Here is a 27,259-nt window from a genome sequence, read left to right as displayed (position 1 = left end):
AGGGTGATCGTATCGACACAGTGGTCTTAGAATGTCGCGAGAGGACTCAATCGAACGGAAATTAAAAGTTCTAGTGCCCCTTTCAAGTGACCGAAAAAATTGGTGGGCAACTAGGCCACCTCCCCTGCCACTTTTCTCCCAAAATTGTCTTCTGGAACACAAAATTGTACGCTGCGGAAATTTGCCAGAATTCATATACAAAATTATTTTTATATGTCTTGCTTTCTCTTTTCCATCTAAATTTTACGCGCGGAGTAGCTAAGAGTAATCGTCCGAGTAAAGTTTCACCGCGATTCAATTGTCTAGAGCATATTTTCATGGTGAGGGGGTATCTTCGTGGAAGTAGGGTCATATTTCCTGGTGTTATTTAAAAAACGATCAGAAATTAAATAAAAAAACAAGTTTTTTCAACTGAAAGTAAGGAGCAACATTAAAACTTAAAACGAATAGACATTATTACGTATATGAAGGGGGTGTCCCCCTCCTCAACACACCCTCTCTTCACGCTAAAGTTTGATTTTTTCCTGATTCTTTAAGGATGACTTCTGAAACACAAGGGCCATTAAATTAGAACATTAAAACGCTTTTTTGAAAGTACTAAGAAACTGAGCGTACTAAACGTCAAGATTGAGGTGTTGAGAAGGGTGCTACCCCCTTCATATACATAATAAATTCTGTTCGTTTTAAGTTTTAATGTTGCTCCTTACTTTCAGTTGAAAAAACTTGTTTTTTTATTTAATATCCGAGGTAAACGCATGCTTTTCAAATTTGTTCGTTGATGGAAGGGCTGTTAAATGATCAAGATTTTTTCGTGTCACAGTTATTAAAAAGTGGAGAAGAGATCTTCGAACATGGATACTAGGGTATACACTTTGTGTCCTACCTCCGTGTACTATGGTATTTTAGGTTCATCCCTCTCGTGCATTGGTATTTTACACTTATTCCCAATATAATCCTCCAAATGAAGAAATATTAAAGGATAAACCCTTTCCCCTCCTTAAGGATCTTAAGGTCCACTCACGAAAACATGGAAAGGATTTGTAGCGTTAAAATTTATTTTTTCAGGCTTAGTTACTGCCTGCCTACTTTCAAAAGATCCACTGACCTCCACACTAATAGATGGTCTAGAACTGCGAAGTATTATTGATTTAACTACTGTCAGTATTTTTGTTTTAACGGTCCGTAATAACTGTTCTCTTTGCATATAGCCTCGAGAGTTTATAGATCCTTTTATAGGAATCTACCTTCCCGTTACAGTATGACTTCTGAAATTAGAATGATATATAAATAATTGTTTTGTAGTTTTAAAGAAATCTACTTTCGAAATTTTGTAAATTGACAACATTTGACCCTGTTCGGATCAAAATTTTTGTTTTTGGAGAAGTAATGGCGGAAATCAGCACCTAGATGTGGCAATCTTATTAATTACTTTAAAAGAGGAATAGAAGGATTTACGTTTGAATGGTTCATCTGCCGATATTCTGTGACTCCTTACCCAACATGATCACCACCCATAATAAAAAGCTCCGTCATGAATAGTATAGGATTGAGAAAGTAATATATCCTATACGTACCAAGAATACTTGAGAAGACTGTATACCCTGCTCCCCTATTCCCGCAGTAGACTTTTCCCTGAAAAGAATATGCGTCGCCTCATTGTATTAGCGGTGTGGCTTAACCAATATTCTCAAATTTATATGCCACCAGGGATGCTGTTTTGGTAGCCGTTGAGAAAACAGAAGAAATTGAAAAAATATACCGAAAGATGGTAATCAAAAGTACTTCCGATTTGAGTCTTATAAAAAGCAGACCTCTCTTATCAGTCTAATTTCCCTTTCCCTCCAGGCCCCCTATTTACATTGAAGAATCCTTCCTGAATTTTAATGTGCTCAAACTCTCATCCCCCCATTTCATCGAAAATAAATTTTGTCGCCTTATAGCCATCTTTTAATAAATAGCATTGTTGACTTAGCTATCCGTTGTATTTGAAGGGCCTCATTATTCCAGAGCAAATGCTTTCATTTAGAAGCCTTACCGATATCCTAAATATGGATTAAATGAAAAAGTTTTTTTTAACTAAAACGAAAATAAATTATCATTGATTTAAGGAGAGTTGCCCCCTCCTCAATACATCGCTCTTTACGCTAAAGTTTGACTTTTTGTTCCAATTATTTAAGAATGATTTCTGGAACACAAGGGCTGTTTATGTAGAATAATAAGTTTTTTTAAAAGGTGTAAAACAGCTTTTGCGTAAAGAGCAAAGTATAGAGGAGGGGTCAATCCTCCTATTATATGTACAAAATTTTGTTCGTTTTAAGTTTAATGTTGCTCCTAACTTTCAGTTGAAAAAAAAACTTGTTTTTTTATATTTTAATTTCTGATTGTTTTTAAATAATGCCGGGAAATCCAGCTTCCTCTCTATAGAAAATTCCCTGCCCCGCTAAAAGTTCTATTTTGGAAAGATTTGCCCTCGTAATCACTCTTGAGCCGCATTGTTCCTTACTTATAGTTCGTTACCACACGAACTGCTTGAAAAAAAGTAAGATTATCAGTTTGGGTGTTCAGAAAAGCTTGCGGTAACATTACATATCAAATCCTCATTCTGATGGATAGCCAGATGTCTTTGGCCAAATTTAGTGGCGCAAGACCTTAGATTTGGGCCAAAATTGCGTACTTGTCAATAATACGAGAAGCACTCGACAATTTGTGACGCGAATATAAGACAAAAACTAGTCAAGCATCTTCTTTAACCAGACAATTGCTATGGCTCGCTTTGGAAAATACGTAATAGCTATAGTTTAATTAAATATTTAGTTAATATTTTGGTTAGATTAGATTACGTGTTTTATATAATGCGCTCTGGGGGGCCCCCTTCCGTAATTCTTTGTGGTAATTGTTACTGAAATATTGTATTTTCATCATATTTTGTTTTATTTCATTAGCATTTACCAAACTTCACTTCTCGAGTGTTTCTTGTATAATTAACAAGTACCCAAGAATATATGGCACAATTGGTGGGAGACGGAAGTATAGTGACGCGTAACCAATAGAACTTAAAATTAATCGTTCTGATTATCAATTCTGTATTCGGGACTGTCGTAACGAAACAATCAACCTTGAATAATGTATCCCCCAATAACTAATTTATCCTGTTCTTGCACTGAAAAAAAAAACAGTCTGGGAAGGAGGGGCTCTGAAATACCGAAAACTGGATATCAACATCCTCATTCTTTTTATTTGTAAGCCAGAGGTCTTAGGGGAAATCTGTGAGAATAACAACTTATGTAAAGTAAAGCGCGTACATTTAATCTTCTATTTTACAGTCGAAATTAAGCGCATTCCTTCACTCAGTCATTCTTCAAATGGTGGTAGGTTACGGGTAAATACTCCCACTTTACTCCAATGATCTTTTTCAATATATTGGGAAATTCGACCTAAAACACAGTTTGGTGGTTGGTTTCAGCCCCTCCCCACTACCCTGGATGTAAAACCATACGTCCACGCAGTTAAAAGTATGAAGTGGCTTGTGAGTCAACTAGTGGGATCAATTGGAGGGGGGACAGAGGAAGTCATTCCAACAACTTAATTATTAACCCTCTCCCCAAGATTATATAAAATATTTAGCCCCATCTCATTTTTATTTGATTCGACACTACTGGAATCTACTTTTCGAATGAAGAAATGAAGCTATAAAATCATTCTCTAGCGGTTGATGGAATGGTCATATGCAGGTGCGTTTAGGGTAAAATAGTGTGTCCGCGCGGCAGTATGTCATCAAAAGCTCATTGGTCATAGAGGGATCGCTCGACTACATTGTTTGGGCTATAATTGTTGTTTTGCGGCAAAATGGGTATTAGAATTAAAACTTTAGCTCAATCCCAGCTTGTGTCCATCTCCGCATCGGTGCGATCACCCTTGATAAAAAAACAAAAACAAAAAAAAAGCAACTCGCAAATAAACACATATTCCTTCTAACATGGATCACATCCTGGAACTGTTGTAGATAGATAGCATAGGACCACCTCGTTAAAAAACTACCGAATATTCACATTTACAAAGACGATCAGATAACACATTTTCTTTTTGCGCCACCAAACGAGCCAACATCCCCCCTCCACACACGCACTTCTAAAAAACTATATTTACATATCAGCCAGAACTAAACACTAATGGGTCCATTAAAATCATGTGACGAAATCAAAAACTAGTTCTATGTTATATCCTGCGCCGTAAAAATGAAACAGATACAGATCGATAGCCTGATTCTGTTGTTTAGGGATAAAAAAGACCTAAAATGGTTAATCCCATAGTCAATGGTGGATTTCTATACAAGAAAAATAAAAATAAAATTAAAAATCTATATATATATATACTAGCTGTTGGGGTGGCGCTTCGCGCCACCCCAACACCTAGTTGGTGGGGCGCTTCGCGCCCCCCCCAAGCCCCCCCGCGCGCGTAAGTCGTTACGCGCCATATTAGTTACGCGCCATTGTAGTTGTGTCCCTGTGTCCCACCTGTCAATATATATAGATTTATATATGTGTTTCAAACTACGTAAAAATTGCGAATTTACAACATTCTTGGCTTTCCATTGTCTGTCCATATACAAAGCCGTATGTACTAATGATGACGTCATATGCAAACGCTCTTTTTACAAACAAACAAACATGCATACACACAACTCATTTTTATATAGATAGATAGATACAATACAAATTAACTACGTAAAATTTGTGAATATACACCAGTCTTCGCTGTCCCATTGTCTGTGCGAATAAATAGATTGTCAGGTTTAACGACCCTCAAAGATGCAACATACAATTGTACATTGGTAAAGCAATCTGTATTAAGATCTATACCACATTTTTCTAGTGATTGCCCTTGAGCTTTGTTGATGGTGGTTGCAAATGCTAATCGAATTGGGAATTGCAATCTTTTAAATTGAAAAAGCAGATCCGTTGGAATCATGGGAGTGCGAGGAATAAGAACAACCTCACCCTCATAAGGCCCTGTCAAGATTGTGGCCTCTATTAGGTTTTCCATTGTTTTTTTTTACGGCAAGTCGCGTGCCATTGCAAAGCTTTGGTGGGTTGATATTTCTTAAAAGTATTATTGGTACGCCTATTTTTAGTTGTAGCACGTGTGGTGGAAACCCTGAAGGATCTATGGAATTTAAAAATTCAGATGGATAATTAACCGCTTCATTTTGTTCCAAAATACAAATTAACTGCGTAAAACTTGCGAATATACAACATTCTTCGCTGTCCAATTGTCGCTGCATATAGATAGATTGTCAGGTTTACCGACCCTCGAACATGCAACGTACAATTGTCCATGGGAAAAACAATCAGTATTAAGATCTATACCACATTTTTCTAATGATTGACCTTGAGCTTTGTTAATGGTGATTGCAAATGCTAATCGAATTGGGAATTGCAATCTTTTAAATTGAAAAGGCAGATCCGTTGGAATCATGGGAATGCGAGGAATAAGAACAGCCTCACCCTCAAAAGGCCCTGTCAAGATTGTGGCCTCTATTAGGTTTTCCATTGTTTATTTTACGGCAAGTCGAGTGCCATTGCAAAGCTTTGGTGGGTTTATATTTCTTAAAAGTATTATTGGTACGCCTATTTTTAGTTGTAGCACGTGTGGTGGAAATCCTGAAAGATCTATGGAATTTAAAAATTCAGATGGATAATTAACCGCTTCATTTGGTTCCAAAACTGTGTCGACTGACTTGTAAAGGACTGCCTGGTCTCGAATCTTGGTCAAAACAATATTGTTGATTTCGTGGACGTCTATATTTTTGGGTGCGAGAATCGCTCTTTCACTTAGCCATTTATTATTTTTATAATTTTTTTGAATATTCGGAAATACTTTTTCAATCAATTCATTTTTGGACGTCACTAAATTACAGAAATCAGCAGGTAGTTGTATACGTCCTGAAATTGAGTCTACTGGGAGCTTTCCGTTTCCCATTGCCAGCAATTGATCTGAAAATGTTTGACCAGAGTCATCGTTTTGCAATCGGACACGCATATTTGCAGTTAATTTTAATGTTTTTACGTGTGCCCATAAATTAAAATTTCTCAGGCAAGCATTCATTTCGTCTGCAGGAGTTGATCTAGGTATTATAGGTAATGTTTGCCTGAAATCTCCCGCAAGCAATATTAAGGTGCTGCCAACGGGTTTCGACTTCCCTCGCAAATCTTTCAAGCATTGATCCAGAGCCTCGAGCGATTTTTTGTGTGCCATTGTGCACTCATCCCAAATAATAAGTTTGCATTGCTGCAATACTTTACCCATCCCAGATGATTTGGAAATATTGCACGTGGGAGTTTCTGTAGAATGCAATTTCAGAGGCAATTTCAAAGCGGAATGAGCAGTTCTTCCACCAGTCAGCAATGTTGCGGCTATTCCGGACGACGCAATTGCCAATGCTATATCATTTTTTGATCGAATTGATTCCAGAATCAGTTTTATCACAAACGTTTTACCAGTACCTCCTGGCGCATCCAAAAAGAAAATTTCTCCAACGTTGTTATCGACACAATGCATTATCGAATCATAAATGTCTTTTTGTTCCGACGTCGAAACAGCAGCGATACGGTTAGGTGAAGGCATTCCCAAATCCTGAAGAGGTTTGTTTGCCATACTTACGCACAAATCTTCTATAACAACTAAAGTGTAGTTATAAATTTCTGATGTAAAATCAAAAGTCATATCTGACGTCTCTAACTGTTTTCGATGGAGTATATCTTCGGACATTTTTGACTTATATTTTTCCCATAACTCTGTAGGAGCTGATGGAGAGCAAGTGTTTAAAATGATGCCAAACAATGCACGAATTTGACTTGGGGTTGACGTTTCGCACGCGTCATTGATGCAGTTATCCCAGTGTTGGTCATTCTCCAATAAATTCAGAGCTTGGCATGCACTACGGTAAGTGTCATGTATAGTACCATTTACAGTCCTCAAATACTCAAAGGATGTCGGACCGGGTACATTCACCAAAAGCAGGCGTAGAAAGAAGCATTCATGTTGATTGGGGTGAACGGTGTAGAGTCTTCCTATCGTGGTATCTTTGAAGATGGTAGGTTGGCCGTCGACTGACTTACCCTGTTTTCGACGTTCAAATACTTTATTTTTAGTATTCCACGTGTAATACGAAGGCACTTCAGTATACAGCAGTTTTTTTGCAAAAGAATCATTTTTGCAAAGCGATCCGGTGTTGTATCCGGTGGATTCAGGACTCTTTGTTGCACGTTGGTTTCCGTGAAATAAACACGTTGACCATTCTGTAAATGTACCGCTAAGTGAACAACAGCTGGACTACGTTCATGTATCGGAAATGAAAGAATTCGCCAAACAGCTTCATTACTGCTTATGTATCTTCCAGCCTGATATTCTATGATTTCATCGAAATCTTTGATTTCGGGCTGCAAGCCAAAAACTGCCATGTCACTGCCTTTTTTGACGTATTTACATATGTATTTATTGCCTTTACGGTGGTACAGTATTCAACGTTTATGTGTGCATTAAATGTTTTTGATAATAATGGGGAATATGGAACAACCCACTGGTTATCTTCTTCGATGGTGGTACCGTTACGCTTCTTTATTATTGCTGTTTTACCGCCATCTTCAGTAGATCTTCTTCTATATTGTGGGTAACCATCATTGCCAGTAATTCTAAAAGTCGAGGATATTGCTTTGTGCACCTTCCTTTGGCCATGCATGGTGAATTTTCGTTCAGTGCACCGCAAGGTCCATGTATCATATTTTTTACAATAATATCATGTAACCCCTTATCGATATTTTTATCAGGTATTTCAGCGGAAATCACATCATCAATTTCGTTCGAAGTAATTTTTTTATGTAGCCAGATTAGTATATGTGCGTGTGGCAAACCTCGTTTTTGCCATTCCACTGAGTACATCCAGCATCGCACTGACCCAAACACTTCATGTTTTACAATGTAGTTTATCAGTGATTTCAACTTTTGCCGGAAGACACGTGCCGTAATGTCATGCCTATGAACCGCCGATTGTCCTTGAAGTAAAAGCTGCAGTATCTCGTCCCAGGATTGATTACATGTAAATGTAATAAATAAATCTGGACGACCATAGAGACGAACATACGCAATAGCATCTTGAGCATATTCATGCATATGACGGGGACTGCCAGCATATGACGAAGGTAAAATTGGTTATCTTCCAACGTTTGTGGTATTACCGTCATTTATAACTGCATCTTGCAAATGAATGTATTGTTCAGAGCGGAGCTTGGTCTGATTCAGGCGGATATATAGCAAACGTTCTGATTCAATTTTAGCATACATATCCACGACGAATTGGTGAAACAATTCACGGCATTTTAAAATATAATTTTCTTCATCCTGCCGAATCATTAGTCTATAGGAATAATAATGCATTGCACTGCATTTCTTATTCATTTCTTTGTTAGTGGCTGGATCCATCAATTTAATATTAAAGTGATAGCCGTCGGCTCCATCCCAAAAAATGATAGGATATTGTAGGGCATCGTAGCATCGATGAGTTTCAGCAATTCTTAACAACTGAGCGTTTCGCCTATGAAGAATAATATCTCGAGGTAAAAACTGATCACCGACCATAACGATTGCCACTTCGTCGATAGTTGGAGCATTGTATCTACGCACATGTTGGCCAGGAGGCGTTTTGTCAGCGGAAATAACAATTTTATGCGTATCAGTAGGCATCAAATCGACGGCTTGAACAGACGCACTAAATTATTATTTTCGTGGAAAAGATGTTGCAATTGGGAAACGATTCTCCTTTCAACGTTGGGAGAAATTTCGCAACGTGCATTCAATTCAGAATTTCTATCACTGATGAAGTACAATTGTAAAAATTTATGATTCTCGCCTGAGAATGGTAGAAGGGACCCTGCTTTATGATAAATTTGCCCTTTTACTTTGAAAGTAGACATAAATTGATCTGGATTTTCGATTTGGGCTCCAAACGACGTCATTTGGAAAAATGAGTTGTATTTTCTGATTTTTGACAAAAAACCCTTAGATTCTGACGTAGTTCCAGTAAGGAAAGTCTTCAATGGCTCTGGTGGTGCAGCCAATAGAGGAAGTTTAACTTTTTCTGAGGCGCAGCACATTCCCATTGTTTCACCATTGGATTTCAAGGCCTTGCAATAGGGACAAATTTTAGACATTGTCCCGATTTGAACACATCTACTCAAGCTATAATCATCGACTGGGTTGTACCTGAATGCCAGGCGATAACTTTCAGGTTGCTCTGATTCCTCGGCACGCTTTCTTTTCTTACTTTCTCTATCAGCAGCTTACTTTCTCTATCTTTCTCTATCAGTATTTTTCAGTTTTTTCCTTTTTTTTAGTTTTTTCTTTTTTAGTTTTTAGTTTTTTTTTGTTTTTTACCTTTTTTTAGTTTTTTTAGTTTTTTTAGTTTTTTTATTAGTTTTTAGTTTTTTTTTTAGTTTTTGCCTTTTTTTAGTTTTTTCAGTTTTTTTTAGTTTTTAGTTTTTTACCTTTTTTTTAGTTTTTTTAGTTTTTAGCTTTTTTAGTTTTTTTTCTTTTTAGTTTTTTTTGTAGTTTTTAACTTTTTTAGTTTTTTTTCTTCTTTTGTATTAGTGTGAAATAATTCAGACGTCATATGCGGACAAACACGACGTCACTCGACAGACAGACAGACAGACATAACCCACAAACAACTTATTTTTATATATATTTATTCATATTTTTTTAGTTTTCTTTTTCTCTTTTATTTTTCAGTTTTTTCCTTTTTTTTAGTTTTTTTCTTTTTTAGTTTTTAGTTTTTTTTAGTTTTTTACCTTTTTTAGTTTTTTTTTAGTTTTTTTTTGTTTTTTAGCTTTTTTAGTTTTTTTATTAGTTTTTATTTTTTTGTAGTTTTTGCCTTTTTTTATTTTTTTCAGTTTTTTTTAGTTATTAGATTTTTACCTTTTTTTAGTTTTTTTTAGTTTTTTAGCTTTTTTAGTTTTTTTTTCTTTTTAGTTTTTTTTTGTAGTTTTTACCTTTTTTAGTTTTTTTCTTCTTTTGTATTAGTGTGAAATAATTCAGACGTCATATGCGAACAAACATGACGTCACCTGATCCACAGATCCACACACAGACAACTTATTTATATATATATAGATAGATAGATAAGTTGTTTGTTTGTGTGTTGACTGACGTCATGTTCGTGTGTCGACTGACGTCATTATAAGGATTGAGCATTATGCCGTCATGAAGTTGTTTGTCGACTCACGTCATTATGGTCGACTGACGAAATTACAGACCGGGACACCGGGACACAAATGATGACCGGGACACAGGGAATATAAATAACGACCGGGGCACTCAAAGAGAAATTACAGACTGGGACACCGGGACACAAATAACGACCGGTAAACAGGGAATATAAATGACGACCGGGACACAGGGAATGTTCGATTAGCAATCACCATCAACAAAGCCCGATGGCAATCATTAGAATAATGAGGTATAGATCTGAATACGGATTGTTTTTCCCATGGACAACCGGGACACAAATGACGACCGCTACACAGGGAATGTAAATGACGACCGAGACACTCAAAGAGAAATTACAGATCGGGACACCAGGACACAAATGACGACCGGGACACAGGGAATATAAATGACGGCCGGGACACAACTACAATGGGGATGCCGGGGGGCACAGGGGCGATATATAAATGACGACGGGGAATTATATAGGCCTACATATCCTAGGCTACTCCCCCTCTCTGACCTTCCGCAATTTACGTTAAACCGCAATGGTGTTTTCGTTCTTTTTTTATCTGAACGCTGCATGGGCCATAAGCATAAACCCTGCATATTTTTCACTTATTTGCATTATATAACAAAGTTTCCGCGTTAAACGTTTGAAAGGGTTTTAATCGGTTATGGATGACCTTCATTTATCAACGTTCTATTTAGTAAAAAGTGTTCTTTGGAAAGCACTTGTCTAATCTTGAGGTAAGCAACATGGGTTGATTTAGGCAGTAGCCTCCGTCATATACAGGATGGTTTACGTTTGTTTTAAGCTGTAGCGTAGATTTTTATTTTTCGCTCAGAAAATTTATCTGTTTTGTCAGATTTGAGAGTGTAGGATTGAGGGATGTAGAAATTCAACATGTATGTTTAATCGAGAGTCTTTCAATATAAAACACATGAAATGAAGACTTTTTGTAGAGTGTAGGCCTACATGTCATTTTAGATATTCAAAATATTGAATAATCATTTTACGGTTTCTTTTAGCAACGAAGATCGGTCAGAAGAACTGAAAGAATCGGGTACAGAAGAAGCTCCCCTGAGGAGAATAGGAAAGGAGGTTCGTTTTATTTTAAGTCTAAAAGAAGTTGAGCCGTTTGGTTTTACACTGAGTAAGCATTAAAATTAAACAAGAAAACATAGTATAGCAAAGAAAAAGAAGGTGAATAACAGTCTAGGAAAAAAAAATGTAAATACTTTGGTTGAGACCTCTGCTCAGCCGCCCTTAACGCAGAAAGAAAAACAAAACCGTATAAATAAAAACACACGGAAAATACATAAAGACAAGCATTCAAAACAAAAAAATAAATTGAACAGGTTCTTTACGAAGCAACAGCGAACATAACTCTTCTATTTTAGTGTTGTTTCTAAGGCTGGTCTCCTATGGTTTTGTGGATTTTTATCTATATTTATTTATTCTTCTTCATGTACTGAGCAGTGGTGCCAATTCACGAAATATAGGGGGGCGGATAGTAAGGCTTTCTTTTATCTTTATTAAAAAAGATTAAAAAAGCACTATTTTTAACATTTCGTGGGCCATTTTTCTGTGCCCCTAACACTTAGGATGCTTGAGAAGAGATCTAGACCAAAATTTTTGCATTTTAACTTTTTTTGATTGGCTGTTATTTACCTCATTTTTTTTATTCTTCTACATTTTTTGGTATTACAATAAGCATAATTTTTGCTGGAGAGCCTAATAGTTTTCTTCTCCGCCCTCTACCTTACTATTTGCTCTCTTACAAAAGTCTTTGCTATACAACTCAATCGTACATACGATTCTCTTCCAAATATCTATTATAAATTCCAATTTCTACTTCAATGAAATTCTCGCCAAAATATCTACATTTTTTTTATATGGTGTTTCTGTGGAATAAGAACAAAGATTTTTTACTCCAGTTCGATTGCAGGAATTGGTTCCATTGCAACTGTACCACCTTGTAACAGAATCCCAAGCAACTGATCTCCTGTAACTGAACCCCCGTGCAAGTGAAACCCTGTGTAACTGAACAACCGTACATCTGGACCCTCGGGTAGCTGAGCCCTCATGCAACTGGACCCCATTTAACTGAATCCTCATGCAACTCAAACCTGTTTAATTGGACCGACCCCAGTGTATCTGAACCCCCGTGCTACAGTACCACCGTGCAACTGAACCCCTTTGCAACTTAACCCTTGTGTAATTAACCTCATTTTATCAGAAACGGAGAGTTCTAGTCCTTTCGTTGTAAGTCAAAAGTGACTAGAAACCAACCTGACGCGGGAGGGGTGGTGGCGGTTATTTTCTACATGGTGTGTTTTTCGTGTGTGGGGGGGGAGGGTTCCAACACTGATGGGGCGAGGGCACAAAACATAGACATCAAAAAGGAGAATCAAATCCGGCTTTAATGGTTTTCAATGTCTTATTTTCTTTGTTTTTGTGACAAGACAACAGAGCTTTTTTTATGAATCGTCTTGAAAGGGCTTTATATGATAACTTATCAAAGTGCTTCTCAGACTTCCAGGAGTCTTTCTTTCAACATCTTTACTTTGACACTAATCTTTAGGATTATTTTCGTCATGTCTGTTCTTTCTTCAGATTAAATAAAAAAAAAAAAAATTTTAACTGAAAGTAAGGAGCAAAATTAAAACTTAAAACGAACAGAAATTACTTCGTATATGAAAGGGGCTGCTTCCTCACCAACATCCCGCTCTTGACGCTAAAGTTTGACTCTTTCTCTCAACTCTTCTTTTTAAAACAGTAAAAAACTTTAGCGTAAAGAGTGGGATGTTGGTGAGGAAGCAGCCCCTTTCATATACGAAGTAATTTCTGTTCGTTTTAAGTTTTAATTTTGCTCCTTACTTTCAGTTAAAAAAAATTTGTTTTTTTATTTAATTTCTGAACGTTTTTCAATCAATGTATGTTTTAATTTTGGCTCTCCGGAGAGGAATAATTAAAACGAAATTTGCATATTTATTATTTTTTTGCTAAATGACTTTCTCATAATTTTGATTGAATGATTTTGAGAAAAAAGAGCGGGGGAGGAAGCCTAGTTGCCCTCCGATTTTTTGGTTAATTAAGATAAAGGCAACTAGAACTTTTGATTTTTTACGAATCTTTTTTTTTAGTAAAAGATATACGTAACTTATAAATTAGCTTACGTAAAGAAGTTTTGTATTCTCATGTTTTTATTACATATATGAGGGGGTTCGCCCCCTCGTCAGTACCTCGCTCTTTACACTAAAGCTTAGATTTTGTCCCAATTCATTAAGAATGACCCCTGAATCACCAAAGCCGTAAAATAAATAGTTGAAATTACTAAAAATACTTTAGCGTAAAGATCGGGGTATTAGGAGGAGGTGAGCTCCTCATATGGGTAATAATTTCCGTTCGTTTTAAGTTTTAATGCTGCTCTTTACTTCCAGCTGAAAAAAAACTTTCATATTTCTTTTTTCATTGTTTTTTTTTTTTAATAATGCTAGTAAATCCTGCGCTCCCTTCATGGAAATTTTCTTCTACCATGACAGATTCCTCGATGGAAAGCTCCTCCAGCCTATCCCCCTATTCTCAACCCCTCCGCCCAACCAAAAAATCCTACTGAAAACGCCTACACACTTCCCAATAACCATTACTATATGTAAGCACTGGTCAAATTTTGTAACTTGTAGCCCCTCCCCCAGAGACTGTGGGGGAGTAAGTCATCCCAAAGACATAGTTTTTATGGTTTTTGACTATGCTGAACAAAATGGCTATCTCAAAATTTTGATCCGTTGACTTTAGGAAAAAAATGAGCGTGGGAGGGGGCCTAGATGCCCTCCAATTTTTTTGGTCACTTAAAAAGGGCACTAGAACTTTTCATTTCCGTTAGAATGAGCCCTCTTGCGACATTCTAGGACCACTTGGTCGATACGATGACCCCTGGAAAAAAAAAACAAAAAAAACAAAAAAACAAACAAATAAACACGCACCCGCGATTTGTCTTCTGGCAAAAAATACAAAATTCCACATTTTTGTAGATAGGAGCTTGAATCTTCTATAGTTGGGTTCTCTGAGACGCTGAATCTGATGGTGTCATTTTCGTTAAGATCCTACGACTTTTAGGGGGTGTTTCCCCCTATTTTCCTAAATAAGGCAAATTTTCTCAGGCTCGTAACTTTTGATGGGTAAGACTAAACTTGATGAAACTTATATATTTAAAATCAGCATTAAAATGCGATTCTTTTGATGTAGCTATTGATATCAAAATCCAATTTTTTAGAGTTTTGGTTACTATTGAGCCGGATCGCTCCTTACTACAGTTCGTTACCACGAACTGTTTGATTGATTCTTTTCAAAAATATATATAATCAATAGGGCTAAACAAAAGTTTTCGGTTTAAGCAACTTACTAACCAATTAGTAAAGCGTAAGTTTTACTGTTCGTTTGAGTCAACACCTGCTAGTGGAAAAACTTTGTTGTTTCAATTAAATTTAGAAAATCTAAGACAGGCGTTCATTTGATCTTCTACTTTTTATAGAAGTCCAGATTTTTATTATTATCATTCAATTTTTTTATTTGTTTAGCTATAGCAAGTGTAAAGTTGTTCATGTTGTCTAGCTGTTCTTGAGCCCTGGCGAGTCTAATAGCTCCTCTCAATATTTCACTTTTCTTGTTCCCCTTTTTCATTTATTATTCAATTTTTGTTTGCGTTTTGTCCCATCAGGATAAGGTTCAGGTATTATTCAATCAGAAAGATTCTTTGCAATATTCTGATTAACTCGATCTAAACTGAGTTCAGATCGATAGAACAATTGTTTTAGCGCAACTCATTTCTGAACGCTAGCTAAGTATCCGTTGTTAACGGGTTTGGGTTCTACCGGCTCTCCAAATTAGTGCTAGCTAAATCTCAGTATTTGCATAATTTCGTTTTGAATGGGTCGTGGTCGACACTGATCCAATCTCTCTATAAATATACTTTTTCTCAATGCGATTAGTACTTAGAAGTGAAAATTTTAATCGAAACTGATCCTTGTTCTGTGAATATAAAACGTATAGTATATCGCAAATGTATTGAGAAATGGATTATAATAAATTTTAATTGGCCTATGTAAAACTTTGACAGAGCTGGGTATCTTAGAATTGTATTAGTTGTAATTGGTGCTCTATTAAAGTTAAAATTTGGCCCTGTCGCTAAAGATATGATACTCGCGCTTTCGAATTTTACTCGTAGTGGTGTGTGCTTGTTCAGAAAGTCTTACAAGCCGTAGTTTGGGGACTAGATTATTTAGCTGAAAAAAATGTATCGTCTCTTCTGCCCTTTTATTCTTTAGATTCGTCACTCCGTGGCATTGCTAAAATATTATAACTGCCAAAAGCAACTTTCCTCACTCTCAGGTGTTGTTAAAGCTGATTCAGATGTATTTTCCAAAGGCAAATGCTTTCTAGGAAGAAAACGACTTGAAAAATTATGCCATTGCAGCACCAATTATAGCCTCTACAAATCATCATAAATAATTAATTGTTATTCTTTCTTTATTCAATCAGTATTTATTAGGTCTACAGAGATCATTGTGTTATAACCCAAAGTTTCCAAACGGTAGGAAGGGCGACGTCATCTCTTAGACAGAGATGCCAGTCAGGTCAAAAAGCTACAAGCTTGTGTAGCTCTATAAAAGAGCCTTATATTTATTTGCTATAGATTTTAGTCAGATGTGTGTACAAATGGCAAACGAAATACTTGTACGAATAAATTAACATGAGTCAACCGATAACTAGAGGAATAATTAAGTTCGACTGATTAAACAGGTAATCAGGCTTAAAATTATTATCCTACTTATTTTAAGAGAGCCGTCAAAGGGCAGACTTTATATTGTAAATAAATTGGCAGGTCTCTTTTTATATCTGTATATCCGACAAAATTATGTGAACGCCCCTAGAAATCAAATACTGCTAGTCAAACTTGAGTTGCTTTTTCTTTCCAGAAATTTTTTTCTCGACTTGGAGGATTCCCCTTTATCATAAAAAATCAAAAAGTAATCGATTTTTACGGGTCGATGAGAAATACAGCATTATTAGTGAATACTATGTTATTTTTCTCGGCCTTGTTAGCTTTTTTGTGTACATGGACAACGTCTAAGGAGCCATAGTCTACATCATACCTTATTCACACTGAATTGCATAAGATCCTCCGGGGACATATATCTTTTTGCAAGAATTAAATTGTTTTGGGTATATATGCCTTGCCCGTTTCTTTTTTGTACTAATCTTGAATAATGGGGGTCTCCTGGTGTAATTTAGCTGCGTATTACTTGCATATTTATCCTTACTTCAGTATTTGTTCTTTGCGATAATCAGCTATAGATTCGTATAAACCTTTATTATAACACCCTAAAACTCTTTTAAAACCCACATATCGCAGACTGGTAGCGACTGCAGATTCAAAAGACTCCATGTTTTACATGCTTTTTTGCAAATATATCGGTTCCTGTTGAGTTTTTTTCTTACATTTTTATTCGGTATAAACACTACAGAGAACTAAATTCTCTAAAATGTTTTATTCGAAAGTTTTGTTTCTACGTCCGATATTGTTTTTTACAGAGAGCAATGAGCCCGCTGTGTTTATCTAACTAGGGGCTATTAAGGCCGTGATTAAGTGAGCTGATGGAACTAAAAATCCCATGTTAAATTGAAAATTTATGTTTAAAAAGTACTCAAGTATTCATTGGCGGAAGATTTTAATATCAGGTCATCGCTTCTTGAAGATGCTACAAAATGTTTGCAAGGATTTTGCTCTATGTCCTCTAATTGCTTGGAAATCTTAGAAAATGTCTAGCTCTTTTTCACAAGTGTACTATATGAAGGATATTGCTTTTAAAACAAAATCGGGACTATCATGAGCAGAAGACAATAGCCTGTAAGATGATTGGAACCATTTTTCGATGTATTTTCCTGTTTTCTAACAGTCCCATAGAATATTTTCAGCTACCTGAGACTTTTACAATTCGGTTGCCAGAAAGAATCGTTTTAGGTCGCCGATAATACCCCCTAGAGACCAAAATGACAAGCTGGTATAATCAGCTGCTTGTTAATAGAGTGTGAAATTTTCATAAATTATTTCAATGCAATGAAGAAACCTAGAAATGAGAAATAGTCAGGAGCCTTTAGTAAAGTTGTGCACACAAAGCCGAAATCGTGGGGAAAATTAAATCAAAGCGAGGTATACATCTTAAAAGTGTTACCACACATAGACAGCGCCTTTGTAAAAAGTATTTGGAGCTTGGTAGATGCAAATATCCAAAATACCTAATAATGCGGTACGCTGAAGAACTAGACAAGTCAAGAGATTTAGGTCAAGCGACAAACCTTGAGGCAGAGCAGAACCCTATACCTTGCTCTTCACGCTAAAGTATTTTTAGAAATTTCAACTATTTATTCTACGGCTTTTGTGATTCAGGGTCATTCTTAAGAAACTGGGACAAAATTTAAGCTTTAGCGTAAAGAGCGAGGTACTGACGAGGGGTGAACCCCCTCATATATGTAATAAAAATATGAGAATACAGAAGTTCGTTACGTAAGCTAATTTGTAAGTTACGTATATCTTTATCTAATAAAATTAATTTTTACTAATAATTTTATTATTAAAAACATTCGTAAAAAATTAAAAGTTCTAGTTGCCTTTTTAAACAACCAAAAAATCGGAGCACAACTAGACCTCCTTCCCAGCTCCTTTTCTCCTCAAAATCATTCGATCAAAACTATGAAAAAGCCATTCAGCCAAAAAAATAAATATGCAAATTTCGTTTTAATTATTGATCTGCTGAGAATAAAAATCAAAACATGCATTGCTTCAAAAACGTTCAGAAATTAAATTAAATAAAAACAAGTGTTTTTTAACACTTAACTCACTTTTTTTAACTCAAGAGAATTAAAAGACAGAAGGCTATCCTAACTTCAATTTTGAAGCTCGATGTTTTCAAGTTCACTTAATCACGGCCTTAATGATACAAGAAAAATCAGAAACATGGACAATTGAAGGAAGGATTGCGCAAAGACTAGATTAAACAAGAGCCAAGAGCTCATATGGCATGAGCTCTAGCAAAATTTTACAAAATTAATAGATTGAATTAAAAGGAAAATCAGAGGCTTAATACCGGTCAGGATTTAAAATAAGAGCTTTGAGACACGAGGTTCTTCTAACTATCAAAATTCTTTAAGATCCAATCACCCATTCGTAAGTTAAAAATACCTCACTTTTTCTAGTTTTTCCTCTCCATTCAGCCCCCCAGAGGGTCGAATTAGGGAAAATCGGGGAAATCAAGTCAATTTGTGCAGGTTCCTGATACACCTACCAATTTGCATCGTCCTAGCACGTCCAGAAGCACAGAGCTCGCCAAAGCACTGCCCCCCAAACCCCCAATGAGATTGGATCCAGTTTGGTTACGTCAATCACATATCTACGACATGTGCTTATTCTTCCCACCAAGTTTCATCCCCATCTCTCTACTCTAAGTGTTTCCAAAATATCCGTTTTCCCTCCCCGCCCCTCCCCCCCCAAATGTCATAATATCTGGTCGGGAATTAAAATAAGAACTCTGTGACATGAGTTCCTTCTAAATATCAAATTTCATTAAGATCTGGTCACCCATTCGTAAGTTAAAAATACCTAAATTTTTCTAATGTTTCCAAATTAACAACCCCCCAACTCCCCCAAAGAGAGCATATCCATTCTGGTTATGTCAATCACGTATCTAAGACTTGTACTTATTTTTCCCACCAAGTTTCATCCTGATCTCTCCAGTCTAAGTGTTTTCCAATATTTCCAGTTTCCCCCTCCAACTCCCCCCAGTGTCACTGGGCCCGTTCGGAATTTAAAATGAGAGCTCTGAGTTACTAGGTCCTTCTAAATATCATATTTCATAAGATTTGATAACCTGTTTGTAAATTAAGAATACTTCATTTTTTCTAATTTTTCCGAATTTACCGCCACCCCCTCTCAATTCCCCCAAAGAGAGCGGATCCGTTTCGTTTAAGTCGATCACGTATCTAGGACTTGTGCTCATTCTTCCCACCAAGTTTCATCCCGGTCTCACAACTCAAAGCATTTTCTAAGATATCTGGTTTCCCCCTCCAACTCCCCCCCAGTGTCACCAGATCCGGTTGGTATTTAAAATAAGAGCTCTGAAGCACGAGATCCTTCTCAATGTCAAATTTCATTAACATACAATAACCTGTTCGTAAGTTAAAAATACCTCATTTTTCGAATTTTTCAAATTAACCACCCCTCAACCCACCCACCCCCAGATGGTCGAATCGGGGAAGCGACTATTTTTAATTTAATCTGATCTAGTCCCTGATATGCCTGCCAACTTTCATTGCCCTAGCTTATCTGCAATTGTACAAACTAGCAAAAGCAGGACCAAGAGACAGACAGACAGACTGACAGAAATTGTGATTTCTGTCAGAACTTGGTAAATACCAAGTGCCATAAAAATAGAGCTCAAATAAGTATCTCAAACGGGTAAAAAGAAATGGCAATAGATTAGAAACGGGAAATAGTTATTGTGCCCATACATCATCAAATAAAAAAAAAGAGAAAAAGGAGTTGATTTTAGTTCAGGACATATATAAGGAATTATTAAGGTGCTCCAAAATAAAGAGAATGAAGCTTTTATGGAGCCTCTCTGTAACAGCCTGATTCTAGAGTAAGCTGATGTTGCTAATGGGTTTAAGAAGGGGGCTTAGGGTTTACTTCTAGCCGGGACTTCTAGCCGACTCAGGAATGGTAACCATGATCTATATTGGTCTAAACAGAAAATATTATTTCGAGAGCTAATTTCTTCGCTGCCAGCGGGGCACTGGAACATCAGAGAGCTGTCTAAGGACTCATTTTGAAGGAAATTATTACATCCAGTGCCTTTTGTACTATCAAAATATACTAAAAAAAATGGTAATAAATTACCAAATTCAAAATAAAATAAAATTTGACAAAAAACTGCATTTTCGTATACAATATAATGAATGACGTCATAATCGTAGATTACAGTCGGTTGCAACTAGGGTTTGTTCTTTATCATATCCAGCATTAGGTTTCAAAAATTCATTGACTTTTATGGGAGTTGTCCGCTTTTCCGAAAATCAGGGAAATTTTTTCAGGTGCGTAGCTTTTGATGGATCATTTTAAACTTGATAAATTTTATATATTTTAAATAAGCATCAAAATTCAATTCGTTTGATATGTTCAACATTATCAATACTGTGTTTCTTTCAGTTTCGGTTATAGATGAAGTTCTTGGCTATATCTTATCGGCAAAAGCAGAATCTTTGGCAGCATTTTAAAAAATTTTCAAAGAAAAAATCGCTCAACTCTTGTGCGAGTACGTTCCAAAAAATATCTTATAGTTATTGCTTTAAATTGTTCTTTCTTAGTTTACAAAAATACGCTGCTAAAACAAACAAAAAATTGTGAATTTGATAACGAAAAATACTTCCTTGCAACAGTAGGGATCGAACCTGAGCGCCTTTAGATGAGCAGCGCAGTCGTATCCACTAAGCTGTCACAAGGTAACAGTGTGGATGATTTATTGAGAAAGTGAATTGTGTAATTGATTATAACAGCTAATGTCACATGAAGTAACGATCCATTACCAGTGGCATATTTTACAATCAGCATTGCAAGATTATCATCAGGTTTTTGCCAAATTAAACAAGGTTGTAGCAAATAATTGATTAAATTAAAGCCGATTAGGAGAATCTCCATAAAACTCATAAGCCTTTATAATTACACTAAGCTATTACTGACTGGATTCCTTTGATAAGGGGTTTTCTGGGGGTCGGCGTTTTTTTTTTCGGCTACAATTTTTACAGCTTCAATAATATTAGCTAAAATGTCTATTAGTATATGAAAATGACTGACACCTAACCAGCAATACATTAATTTACTGGAAACAATCACCTATTAAAGAAGAGCCTTTAAACTCAAGACACCTATGACAAGGAATGCCTTCTCCCAAACATTAGGAGTGCTGGTTCAATAATTTCATCCTTTAAAAAAATATACGATAAAAAAAAAAAAAAAAAAAAAAAATCATGTTTTTTCTGGCAAAAAACAACTTTTACAAAAAACAACGAAATATAGAGGATGAAGCTTTTATGGAGCCTTTCTGTAGCAGCCTGATTCTAGAGTAAGCTGATATTCCTAATGGGGTTAAGCAGGGGACGTAGGGTTTACTTCTAGCCTGACTTCTACCCGACTCAGGAAAGGAAACCATGATCTAAATTGGTCTAAACAGAAAATATTACCAAACAGAAAATTAGTGGGGTTGTAAAATTGGGGGGGAAATCCTCAGTACAGGAGACGCAAGTAAATTTTATCCCTCCTTTCTTTTAAGGTGAAATTGAGTGTGGTTTCAAGGAGGAAGAAGAACAACATTTCGTTCTCTTTGCAAATGATCCTGAGCAAACACTTTTAGACCAGCTCAATTTTGTTGCTAAGTTCACTTGAAAGTTGTAAATGTCAGACTAGACATTCATATTCCAATATTGGCCATTCAAAAGATAAGTAAACATGGAGGGAAGGCATCTTAAGACACCTAAATTTGTTTAAACTTTAATGGATGGATAGTGATATATTTGATAGTTTAAATATTCGAAACAAGTATATCAAACTTATGACTAATAGAAATTGTGACACAAATGAGCTTAACAAGTTTCTCTAGCATTAGGGTGGGGCAGAGTCTAGAAAAACGGGAGTGGATTTCGTGAAGTTTATCATCATTGCATTTGATTTGATGGTATTTACATTCATATTTAGATTCTTATCTTCATCTGAAACAAGGGTTAGGCATTGAGGGGATCACTTATAATATTCCTCTGACACTTCAAGGATTGACAATTCATCCACATATTTCCATCTCTGAGAGAACTTCTTATCAAAATTCATTAATCTTTTCTAGAAATAAAAGCGGTCCTAATACAGTAGTGTGCGTGTAACTGAACCCCAAGCAACTGAACCCTCATGCCACTAACTGTGTCCCATACAACTGAACAACTGTGCAACTGAACCACTGTGAAACTAAACTCCTCTGCAAATGAACACTTGTGTAACTGAACCCTTGTGCAACTAAACCACCATACTTTGTTTTTCAGTAATCTGCAAATATGAGACAATATAATTGCGTAAAAAACAAGTTAGAAACATTACATGTTCTATCTTGCTGGAATAGCTTATTTTTAAGGCCACGACATAAATGCCTGTCAAGAGGATTCATAAGAAAGCTGTTTTGTTGTCAGCAATCAAAGAAAATTGGATGTTAGAAACCATTAAAGACAGATTTATTTCTACCTTTTTTTAAGCATGTTAGTGGAGGTTCCATTCACTCAGTCACTATCTACAGGTCCAGGTTTTTACCACCCTCCCCCCTGAAAATACCCCGTTCCGCGGCTGCTTGGTTTCCAATTCCTTTTTGACTTATAAAAAAAAGGAATAGAACAATAAATTTCTAATTGAATGAACATCCTCTGAAGTTTCTACAATCGTGAGGCAGAGGTAGGATGAGAAAGGGGCAGCCCCCCTGCTGCCCCTTTCTGCTGCCGGTTTAATGTTACTCTTTGCTTTCATAATAAAAGCACAGACCAGAAAAATTCCCAGAAACCAATAAGGATTAAATATCAATGTCACATTTAAGATGTGTTTTTTTTTAATCCAAAAAAATAACTAAAGCCCTAGATACAGCGCTGGTGATGATATATTAATTTCTCCCTTAGGACTAATTCTATATTTATCTGAAGGCTAAATGAGAGTTGGGGTGTTTTAGTATTAAAATACACCCTCTGCGGCATCTCCCTTCCTCTCTTACAGCTATAAAACAATCACAGAGCCCAATTGCAGAGCTTTAAAGCCCTTATGCAAATGTTTGGAATTGTAAGAAAAAAGAGGATTTTCCTAAGAAATTGATACTTGCATAGACCTTAAAAATATTTTGGCTAAATAAGAAGGAAGAAAGATGCATCAAAGAGTGCATTTTAATACCAAAACATCCTTAATCTCATAAAGCCTTCAGATAAATACAGAATTAGATCTAAGAAAGTGACAAGGGGAGGATGGAGGTAGGGCTGTATCAAAGATTTTTGTTTTGAGCGTCATTTTTTAGGGGGGGGGGAGTAAAAACAACTTTAAAAAAATACATCAAAAAATGAAATTAATATTTCATCCCTCTTGATTTCTGAGAATATTTCTGGTCTAAGCTGTTATTATGAAAGTAATCGCCGATAATACCCCCTAGAGACCAAAATGACAAGCTGGTATAATCAGCTGCTTGTTAATAGAGTATGAAATTTTCATAAATTATTCAGTTCAATGAAGGAACCTAGAAATGAAAAATAGTCAGGAGCCTTCAGTAAAGTTGTGCACACAAAGCCGAAATCATGGGGAAAATTAAATCAAAGCGAGGTATACATCTTAAAAGTGTTAACACACCTAGACAGCGCCTTTGTAAAAAGTATTTGGAGCTTGGTAGATGCAAATATCCAAAATACCTAATAATGCGGTACGCCGAAGAACTAGACAAGTCAAGAGATTTAGGTCAAGCGACGAACCTTGAGGCGGAGCAGAACCCTATACCTTGCTCTTTACGCTAAAGTATTTTTAGAAATTTCAACTATTTATTCTACGGCTTTCGTGATTCAGGGGCCATTCTTAAGAAATTGGGACAAAATTTAAGCTTTAGCTTGAAGAGCGAGGTACTGACGAGGGGTGAGCCCCCTCGTATACGTAATAAAAATATGAGAATACAGAAGTTCTTTACTTAAGCTAATTTGTAAGTTACGTATATCTTTATCTAATAAAATTAATTTATACTAATAATTTTACTATTAAAAACATTCGTAAAAAATTAAAAGTTCTAGTTGCCTTTTTAAATAACCAAAAAATCAGAGGACAACTAGACCTCCTTCCCTGCTCCTTTTTTCCTCAAAATCATTCGATCAAAACTATGAGAAAGCCATTCAGCCAAAAAAAAATAAATATCCAAATTTCGTTATAATGATTCATCAGCAGAGAGCATAAATCAAAACATGCATTACTTCAAAAACGTTCAGAAATTAAGTTAAATAAAAACAAGTGTTTTTTAACTTAAAGTAAGGAGTGACATTAAGCGAACAGAAATTACTTCATATATGAAAGGGGCTCCTTCTTCATCAACGCCCCGCTCTTCACGCTAAAGTCCGACTCTTTCTCTTAACTCTATTTTTAAAACAGTAAAAAACTTTAGCGTAAAGATTGGGGCGTACACGAGGAAGCAGTCTCTTTCATATACGAAGTAATTTCTGTTCATTTTAAGTTTTAATGCCACTCCTTACTTTCAGTTAATTTTTTTTTAATTTAATTCGTCAGAAAACTTTGGTTTTCTAAGAATCCTCGAAGAAAGCTTTCAACTAAGTTTGGTGTTTAGTTTCGAATTAATCAGCTAAGGTATTTTAAATAGCCTATCCCTAGGAAAAAAAGTGGAAAAAACAATAAATTTTAAACTGCTTTCTATGCATGCCGTCACAGTTTCATATACATGGGCATTTTGCACTTGAGAATGATAGTGCTCTTTTCCTCATTTTCTCTTCTCCCTTGGTTGGTAACCAAGCTTTGCAAGACGCAGCCAAATATATTACTATTTCTCGGCTGAAGCACCTCGCCAAAGGAAGCTGTCTATCAAAACCTTTCACAAGACTTGATAATTGGTGCTATTTGAAGTTTGACAATCGACGGTCTCTAGAGAATTAAAAGACAGAAGGCTACCCTAACTTCAATTTTGAAGCTCGATGTTTTCAAGTTAACTTAATCACGACCTTAACTATTAGCTGGTAATACCGATCAAAATACTACTTCAGTTCATGTCAATTATTGACTTCCTTTATTTTTAGGCTCTTGGCAAGCGGTATCTTTGCTGTCCAGCGGCTGTGACCATTGGCCATCTCCAGAAGTTTATTCGCCTTAAATATGATCTCGAGTACCCTTACAAGGTCAGTAGATTCATCCTTTCTAAATCATTTTATATTGACTTCTATCGAAGTCGTGGCTTGATTCCCCTTTCCATATCAGTCCCATTGGCTCATACAAAAAAAATGTATTAATGGCAGACTAAGAGTATTATGGCTTTCATTAACTTTTGAAGGCATTTGATTCGATCTACGGAAGTGTTTTTCATGTTATTGTTTCCGTGACAAGATTCACCGGATCATTTTGCGTTATATAAATCCATGGGTGGTTTCTGGAAGCCTGGTCAAAGATGGGACAAAGGCCAGTTGAATATTACAGGAGGAACAGCAGCCGACAGGACAAGGTGGTTGTAAAAACTAGTCTCGATGTCCTTTTTTGCTTTTAGGATGGTTCATCGTCTGGCTCCCGTTGAGGATAAAGATGTATTATGGCCAGGTGTGTGCTTTACAGAGTAACGAGGGGAAACCTACTCAACAGTTTAACGTAAAGTCTGGTGTTCAACAGAAATATAGATATATTTTTTTGCTATCTACTGAAACTGCTTGCTATCTACTTAAACTGCATCTTTCAAATGTGCAGCTTCAAGGGTCAGATTTAGATTGAACAAAGTTAAACCTCGTGACGATGGTTTTGCTGGAAATTCAAGTCCTCCTCGTTCAACTTACAGAAGAGCTCTTACAGAACTCTTAAACACAGCAGAACAAAATACATATGTCGAAGTGTTTAATTTTATCATATTTCTTCGAGAGCGAATGCATTCATTTGGAATCATTTACTGTTATCCTTAATATGGAAAACAGTAAAATTTTCATGTTAAGTGTTTTGAAAAGCTTAAGGTAAATAAAACACATTTACCACTGACAATTACCAGTGCACTGGTAAATTACCAATCCACTTGTTTGTAACAAACAACTATTGGTCCAATAAGTGAGGCAAACTTACTCCCGTCGTTTACCCGTGCCATTTAACCAAACACTTGGAAAACTATAGGTTATATGACTACCTTAGCTTTATGGATATCTACCTTAGTTCTACTGCCCTATTGAATAACATGTGGACGGATAATAGATAGACATATTTATTAGCAAACCAGCTAGCATCATTTTCATACAATCCTAATAAGCGGGGTTAATGCCAGTATTGCCTCTCACTCAATTGGACTATCTGTCTTTGATTTTTCTACAATTAGCTATGACTTGATGCCCACAGCTATTCGATTTTAATTCAAAAATCAACATTCGGAATTGATACAAAGGTTGAAAAAAAAATATCTTTAAGCTCTTTTAAAATCAGCCTTTAGTAAGTTTAATTTTTTTTTCGTTGATAATAGCTTCCAGGCGTGAAGCTGAGATATTTGCAATTTTATTATTATCTGTGAAAAAATACTTATAATTATTTTCACTGTCACATTTGAAACATTACACCAGTTTTTGTATATTTTCATTTCTTCATTTTGTAAATTTGATTTTGCTTTAAACACATTTTTTCAACTGAAAGAAGGAGCAGAATTACAAAATTATTCCGTAAATGAGAGGGGCTGCTCGTTAATCCCTTGTTCCCACGTTAAAGTTTGACATTTTATTCTAATTCTTTACGAAAAACTCCCGAAACACAAAAGCCGTTCAGTTGAAATAAGTCGCTTTTTTAAAAACCTAAAAATAGCTTTAAAAAAACCTACACCTTTTCAAGATGCTGTTGGCCGCAAATTGCGCCAGTTAACACAGCCTCTCGATGGTCAAATTTAAATTTTCAGCAAAAAAGGCTGCTTCAATTGTACCAACTTCTGCTTGAGCCTTAAAAAGCCACGGTGGAATATAGAGGTGCCCAAAAGTCAAAAAGAGCCCGATCTACTTTGCCTGAACCGTGATATAAACAGCTTAAAAAGTTTGTTCGGTCCAAAAGATAGCCAAAAACTAAGTTGAGCTGTGAATCCTTGTGCTGTTGAATCATTCGTATTAATTATGATTTATTGTACCGAAACCTGTTCTTGAACCTGAAAAAAAAATATAAAAAAA

At 36.0% G+C, this 27,259-nt stretch overlaps 1 protein-coding gene across 1 annotated transcript in view; it reads left to right on the top strand.

The window, feature by feature from the left end:
* LOC136031417 (uncharacterized) overlaps nucleotides 1-27,259 on the top strand; it is an 80,990-nt gene that overhangs the window by 34,633 nt on the left and 19,098 nt on the right. The window contains exons 6-7 of the mRNA XM_065710977.1: nucleotides 11,290-11,362; nucleotides 25,169-25,267. Coding sequence (XP_065567049.1) covers nucleotides 11,290-11,362; nucleotides 25,169-25,267 — 172 coding nt within the window. The remainder of the gene's footprint in view (nucleotides 1-11,289; nucleotides 11,363-25,168; nucleotides 25,268-27,259) is intronic.

Source organism: Artemia franciscana, chromosome 1 (genome assembly GCF_032884065.1).
Source record: "Artemia franciscana chromosome 1, ASM3288406v1, whole genome shotgun sequence".
In the NCBI taxonomy this organism is placed as follows: domain Eukaryota; kingdom Metazoa; phylum Arthropoda; class Branchiopoda; order Anostraca; family Artemiidae; genus Artemia; species Artemia franciscana.
Note: the sequence above shows the minus strand (reverse complement) of the source record. Positions and strands in the feature narration are given on the sequence as shown.